Source organism: Agelaius tricolor, unplaced genomic scaffold (assembly GCF_023055355.1).
Source record: "Agelaius tricolor isolate 1412-34295 unplaced genomic scaffold, bAgeTri1.0.p SCAF_15, whole genome shotgun sequence".
In the NCBI taxonomy this organism is placed as follows: domain Eukaryota; kingdom Metazoa; phylum Chordata; class Aves; order Passeriformes; family Icteridae; genus Agelaius; species Agelaius tricolor.
In genome coordinates this window covers 12,363,842-12,371,573 of record NW_027269275.1, presented here as the reverse complement: position 1 = coordinate 12,371,573, position 7,732 = coordinate 12,363,842, and the positions used below count along the sequence as shown (strand labels likewise).

Sequence of the window (7,732 nt, the reverse complement as noted above, 5' to 3'; positions counted from 1 at the left end):
ACTGTACAGAGAGCTGAGATTTCTTTCCCTTGCCCCTTGGTGTGCCCTGAGTCATGGTGGGAAGAATCAGGCTTGGTATCACAAAAATACCTAGAGACAGCAAGCAAGTCAGAGAGAGCTGTAGGTTAGAGGTACAAGTATTTTGATAGATTAAAAGATGCTAAGAGTCTAAATGCATCATAATGTCATAACTGTGAAATCTGTTTTATCTGTGCTTTTCATTTTCTGATGCTGAATTCACCTTCTTGCATCTGAAAAAAATAATAAGTGGGAGTGTTAAAACAAAAACTGTCAAATTGGACTACAGGGTTTGGAACACCATGAGTGCCTATAGGTAATTAATGAGTCAGAACTCTTGAGTTTCTATGTTTGCTGCACCAGTGCTCTCCTTTGCAATTTTTGGCAGGGTAGGTCCTTTCTTTTTGCTTTGTCTATTTATAAACTGTTAAATAGCCAGGAAAGGTGGAAGCTGTTCTTATGTGCTTTATACAATACTCCAATGGCTGTTTCTTCTGCTTAAGCTGCAAAGTCCACTTTAATAAAATGAATAATAAATGGGGAGTATTGTCAAAGGTGTCTCCTAGTACTTGCTGCCCAAAGGGCTGGTTCTCTTTGGTCCACTAAGTATCTTTTCTACTAAAAGAGAAGTTTACACTATACAAAGCATAGACTTTTGTCTTAAATTTGATAATACCAAAGGTAGAAAGAATGGCTCCTACCTGTGTTTATTTCAAAGGTTGTTTTAGGTTTAGTGCAGCTTTGAGTTAATAATAGTTCAAACCTGAACTTAAACCACCCAGGTGACAATGACACTGTTTCCATCCCCACTGTGTGTATTGACAATATTCTTCTCTGCTTACAAGAGATGGGCTGTTAAGGACGTGATTAAATAACATGATGGAATTTGGCATGCTTTCATTTGAAAGGCCAGTGGACAAAATGTAAACATTTGAAATGATTTCTGCTTTGAATGGCTGCTGCAGCTCATGGCTGGTTATCTCCTGTTTCAAAGACTTCCTGCATTGAGGAAAACAGCTTTTCTAAAGCTGCTGCAGCTCTGGCATGACTCCTTCTAGTCTCCTACACTTTTTCCTGTTCTTTTCTTTTTTTACATTTTAAGAAAACACTTTGAATTTTCCTGCAATCTTTGATATCAGGAGATATGAGCAGAAACACAGACTTGTGTGTCTAATTGTGCACTTGGCCTTATCTTTGTCTGCAAGGCTGATGTTTACCTTTGAAAAGGAAATTATTCTTTTTGAACAATTATAGCCTCTAAGCTTTCATCATGTCTCTCTAATCTGTAGAAGCTTTGCTTCTAGTGCACTGTCAGATGCTTAGTGAAGTTTTAGGAAGATTATGTCCTTAACAAAAGGGAAATAAAGGGTTTTTTTAAAATAAGAAAGCTATTTTTAACAATAACTTGAGCTGATCAAAATGTTGTTGATAAACCTCTCTTTTAAATTCCATAAGGATAAAACTAAGATACAGCAGTAGGCAGGAATGAGCAGCTGTAGGAAGAGAGAAAGGGGGAGCAGTTCTATAGTGGGCAATGCTGTGCTGTTTTTAAAAAGCCAGGCTTTGCACTGGGTGTGTATGAACAGGAGCATTGACCTCAAACTACAGAAAGTCTTCTTGTCTACTGAGGATGGTAGGTCTGGAGCTGAAGCTGAGAGCTTCTCTCTCTGGAGAACCTAAATGAAAATAGTCAGTAGTCTAGAAAGTGCAACTTGTGAAGAAAACAAAGAAAGAGATTTTCTTTTTGACTTAAGAAAGGATGGGAGAGGCAAGAGTGAAACAGGCATGATGATAGGATCTGGATATAGGTATGTGCAGTTATAAATAGTCACCCAGCAGAAAAATAGAAATTCATCAATTCTCCTTGAGCAAGGTGAACACAAGACTTCAGCTGCAAAAGTATTCAGGCTAGACCAGAAGGAAAACTTTTCTAATAGCAGAAATTGTTGAGCAATGGATTAGATGGGCAAGGCTGTGCACTGTTCCTTTGTGGAGGCCTTTAATGGCAAGTTTAACCTAGTGGATGCTCACTCCTTCAGATGAATGCTCTTACCCATGCCCAGTATAGAACAAAGCAATGCACATGCAGCTGCAGCTTTGGAGGTGAGCCTTGCTTGAACTCTTTTTAACATATAATTTTCAATCTTAAAAGGAAAATTCTCAACTGACTATTTCCAGAAATAAAAATTGTAATAAAAGATAACACATGAAAAAAAGTTAATATTGATTTATTATCAGCATGGTAAAACATGTAATAGCATGAAAACCAAGAAAAATCATGAAATGAGTATAAAGGAGGGGCATATATTTACTTTCAACCTGTTGTAGCAAGAAGGGGCTTTAAAAGTAGTGCTTTACCAAGGTAATGAAGTATTTTCTATTATAACATTGTCATGTGTCTCTGAAGTCTCACCAGTAAAGCAGTAGTTGTTACAGAATATTCCAAACTAAGAGGATGGCATAATAAATAAAATTTAATCAGTTGTGGTATTGAGTTCTTGATGATGGTGATGCAATTCTCAGCATCCTTACAATAACTAGCCATGGAAAGTTTTCTTGTTTTCTTATTATTAGTATTATTTTCTGCTTTTGATAAGTACAAAGTATCTGGTTGATACCTACAGGATTAAGCATTCACTGAAGTGCTTGCAGAAGCTGGGTCCTTAAATGACCCTCCTGTATTTCCTTTGTCATGGCACTAAACCTGCTGTGCTTCTTGAACTTTATCTGAGTAAGTGCTGCATACTGTATTTATATCAGACACATTTTATTGTTTGCATTTTGGCTTTATGAAATGTCAGAATTAATCTTATACTAATGAAATGTTCAAATTTCATCTCAGCTATGAACATAGCTGCTAATCCTATAAGATGTTTACTTTCTGCCTTTCTGGCTATGTATAGTAACAGAGAGTCTGCAAACTTAAGCACTGCTGACAAACGTCTCCCTACTGCTAGTCAGTCTAATAAATGTTATTTCGTTGAGTAAAGATTTGAAATTAATTAATTCAATGTCATTAAAATCCCTTGCAACCTTTGACAAGTTTGCTCTTACTGCAGACCAGTAAAAGTAGCTACCTGAATACTGCATGTGCCCCTGAATCCTACCAGATTTGGTAATTTTTATGTTTTAATATCAAAATTTAACTTTAATCATTTTGGAATATAACTTTTTATGGAGGTAGCTATGTTTGAGGTGGAAATGTGGAGGGAGAAAGTGGAGAGAAAGGTAGGCTGTTTCAAGAGATATGAAACAGAGGGGAAACAGGTAAGCCTAAGGGCACTGACCAGAGTCCAACCTTCCAGCAAATCACACAGAGTGTAGCTACCAACCTCCCAAACCTTTCCTTAGAATTTCTCCTGTGGCATTCTCAAAGTGAGAGTTGTGTAATTCTCAGCATGAAATCTCAGGCTGCATTCCTTGCTGAAGGCTGTGGTCAAACAGTTCACAGCACTGTCTGTGTGGGTGTGTTTGTATATGTAGGGACATTTTTTACATTTAGTTTCTAAGCTTCAGGCCCTGATTTTTCACATCCACAGGCTCTGAGTAGCTCTTGGCACCTATGCAAGAAGAGCCTGCTCAGGCAGAATGGTGTATTTATTTGCACTGGCATGATGCCTGAGGAATTACCCAGGAACAGGGCCCTGGTGGGCTGACCACCATAGAAGCAAGGTCTTGACAAATGGTTCTCAGATTTGTGATAGCCAGGGAATACTTTGTTTTAGATGGAATTGCAAGGGAGATGGCAGATATGGCCAAGCAGCCCTTGCCCTGTGCAGCTCTTCCATGAATGGTCAGTAGAGCTGTGCCACAACACAGCCCTTGGCTGGACTCCTGGGGCTCTTAGTCCTGCTGGGGTCTTGACAGGGGAAGAATGGGCAGAGCACAGAGCTGCTGTGCAGAGTTTCCCTTTAAACCATTCAGGAATCACAGAGCTTTGCCTCCTCGGCATCCCCATGGAGCAAGCTGGTGGGGGAAGAGGATGCAACTCTCACAGGAATATTGTGCAATATGATTTGGCACCTCACTTGTTCTGATGCTGATGAGCACAACAATTCAGGAGCAGCAGGCATTGATGGTTTGGTGCCTGATTAGTGCTGCCCAGTTACTGACTGTGAGGAGAGCCATTTTCAGATGCTTTCCATCAGTGTTACTACTCCTCATAGTTCTGATGGACAGCAACCAGCCAGGAATTATGTGATTTTGGCAGTTTAGTGCCAGATCTTATAGAGGTATAACCTGACATGAAACCTGGATGTGTCATCTCTGTTTCCACTTATTTAGGCAGTAACACTGATGTAGCAAAGGAAGTACAAATAGCTTTAATTTTCTTGGATTGAAAGATCTTTGTCTCAGAAATCAACCTCTGGTGTGGCCAGTGGACACTTTATTAATTCACCTTCTTAAACTTATAGTATTTGTTTCTTTTTTGTTCCAGGGTGTACAAAGAAGGTTCATGTTTCTAGGTGACCCACCATTGCCTTTCATGTGTTCAGAAACAAGAGCCTAGATTTAAAAATGTAAATGATATTTATTCATAGTATACATAGTTATCAAACCTCATGAATAACAGCATCCCATGAGCCTGTATTCTTGTGAATAAGTTGTGTTTCCCTCTTGTAATAGACTTGTCCTTGTTTGAGTCTTGTTGCTGTTAAAGATTGCTGGAGTTTCTGCACACTTTAAAGTGTCTTATTTTTGTATCCATGAAGAACTTATCATCAAATCCATGTCAAAGCAAGACAGAGAGGTCCTGGTTCAATAAATGATGGGTTCTATGGTGACATGGGCCAAATATCCTTTCTGCAGTGCAGGACTCACAATGATCCTAAAGCAGCCTGTAGACTTATGAATTTACACCTCGGGAAGTCAGAGGCAGAAAGTGTCATTCCTCAATGCCTGATTGAGAGCCATTTTCTCTTTAGTATTTTTAACCTTCTCCTTCTGTTTAGTTCCTGCTCTACCACTTAATGTAATGCCTGTTTATTGCAGACTGCTTTTAGTTTGGTCCTTTTAAAAGCTCCCTGAGGCACGATGATGCCTAGAAATTAATGTATTCCCTTCCTGCACACCCAGCAGATGTGTGTATATTGAGTTAGTGTCTCTAGTGTTTAGCTAATTTCTCTTCAGAGCATGGTTGAATCACTGCTACATACCAAACCCATTTGTGGCCTTTCCTCTAACTACAGGAATAGGTAGATTTATATGCATAATATTTTTAGCTGTAAGTGCAAAGGGCTTGTGTGACTTGCAGATTTTTATAAAATCTCTAAACCTGCTGTGCTATTGGACAGCACAGCTCCTGGTGCTAAATGTGGCTGGATTCAGCAGGAGTGTGTGTAGGGAAGCCTTTGCATCCCAAGACATTTAAGTGCTTTCCTTTGCCATCTTTGCCCACCCATCTTTTTCTTGCTGGTTGGAATAGAAGTCATCTTTGAAGAGATTAGTGCTGGTTGAAAAGCTGAGACTTTGGTTAACATGCTAGGTAAAAGCATCCTTGCTAAGAATTAACATGAATTCCAGTTAACTGTATTCCTGCTTCTCCTTCTCTAACTGGGAGTAAATAGTCTCCTAATGTTCACAATACTCAAAGCCATAATTGTTCCATCTCAACTGTGGTTGAGATCATCCATTTTACATGTAAATGGTGACACCTTATTTTCCATCAAAAAATGGCACTCCCTCTCCATGGATTTCCAGACCTTTATAGCACAATCCCTCTTGTCAAGGTAGCCACCAGAAGTAAATCTTTGGAAGAGTCTTACCTGTCCTGCTCTTCCAGTGCTACCATAAAGCCAAGTGCCACCATACAAAGAACTGAAAATGACAATTTCAGGCTGCACTGAGTTTACCTAGGTAAGACATCTTAAGCATGGTTTCCTGGAAACTCCCCCCAGCCCCTCATGGTAGACAAAGTACCCTTCCCACTGTACTGAAAATAACAAGACTCAGCTGCTCAAGTAAAGTCTTTTAAAAAATATAGATTTATTTTAAGCACATGAAACATCAGGAGAGGCACAATTATAAACAGAGAAAGTAAAACATGGCAATGAACTTGTGGCCAGACTGCAAGCAATAACTTAGAGGCAGAGGTTCATATATGAAAACCTGCTGAAAGTTGGTTATTATTGGTACTAGACAGTCTAGGCTTTGCTCATCTCAGTTATAATTTGAAAATATCTTCTCATTTCATCCCTTCTAAGTTTTTATTGAGAAGTATTTGCCTAAATAGCTATATATTTTAAATACTGCATAAAGTGCATTCAGATAAAGGATGGAAAAAGGTAAAGGCCCAATTTCCAGTGCACTAGAGAGGACGGAGGCAAAATATATTCAAATAATTGACTAGAAAGAGCTTGGTTTTGAACCAAGCCCCAAGAACACTGAGTAATGGCACAGTAATGCAAATATGGTTTCTAGGAGACAGCTTTAGATAGATACTAAGTACTAGAACTAAGGTTGGACAGCATATTTGCCTTTTGAGCTTTGCAGAACAAGGTCACATTCCTCTGTTGATAATTGCGAGAATAAAAAAAATATGCTGAAGTTTGAAATGCTCCTCCCAATGTGATCCTGAACAGTTTTTACAGTAAACAACATGGTATTTATTTTGAAATAGTCAATTAATTCTTAGGTCTTACTGTCTGCATTTTCCTCTAGACTGTAAGCTGCTATCTTGGAATTGCAATTTGTTTTTTGTTGTTAGAAGTGCAGCCATTTCCATCTGCCACCAGCTTTTAGGCCTAAAGTGGTTTTTGTTGACGACAGTGAACCAGCATGTCTTGTTCAGAAGCTTAGGCTTTCTGGTTCCTAAGGAGTTAAGGGCAATCCAAGGACAGCCAAAAAACAAAATCTTAAATTCTCAGCTTCCTGTTACTCATTTGTGTGTTTCAGAAACTTGAGAATAGCTAAGTGATATTGCAAATTATAACACTCTAGCATAATTTTTTTCCCTTAAGTGATGTTGGGGATGTAGAGGAATTGAGCAGCACCAAAAATACCACTTGTTTTGAGACAAGTGGACTCCTCAGTCTCCATTCTGAGAGGTCACTGCAGTGCTGGAGCCTCGTACCCCTCTTAGCACACCTGTTACTTTTGTGGAAGCATGAACTTGGAAGACACTGAACAACATTCCCAGCACTGTGATACTGACATCAAGGATTGAACAGTGGTTTTTCCCTTACAATCAAACAGGAATAACTCATTCTGATATGAAAACAAACAAACAAACAAACAAAAAAACCAAGCTTTTTTTAAGTTGTAACTTCCATCTCTACATCAGTTGTGCTTATGAACAGCTGGGGAAAAAAATTCTGTAGAATTCAAGAGCTGAATTATTTAACTCTTCTCAGTCATCTTTTTTGTCAGAGGTAGTTGAGCTATCTTCACTGCCTTCTGGACAGACTTTATTTCTTGCAAGTGGTGTTGTTTCTGAGATCAGGGCTGGTGGCTCAGTGCTATGCTCCTCAAACATACCTAACTGGTGTCTCTGTAGATCTATGTATGTAGTAAACAATGAAGCATATTCTGGATGCTTGAGTGCAAAGTTCTTGAACTCCTCTGAAAAACATTAAAAAATACAGATACGATAGCGCAGCAATAGAATCAAAGAAAATTTCAATGCCTGCTTCTTTTACTGAAGCTGATCTCAAGTTAGTTCCCTCTAAGAAAACACAGGAATATCACATGAAGTATCTAAGTCTGTACTTCAACA

At 38.9% G+C, this 7,732-nt stretch overlaps 1 protein-coding gene across 1 annotated transcript in view; it reads right to left on the bottom strand.

The window, feature by feature from the left end:
• Positions 1-5,984: 5,984 nt before the first annotated feature.
• The window catches only part of LPCAT2 (lysophosphatidylcholine acyltransferase 2), a 29,349-nt gene continuing 27,601 nt past the window's right edge, over positions 5,985-7,732 (bottom strand). The window contains exon 14 of the mRNA XM_071440406.1: positions 5,985-7,578. Coding sequence (XP_071296507.1) covers positions 7,367-7,578 — 212 coding nt within the window. The 3' untranslated portion in view covers positions 5,985-7,366. The remainder of the gene's footprint in view (positions 7,579-7,732) is intronic.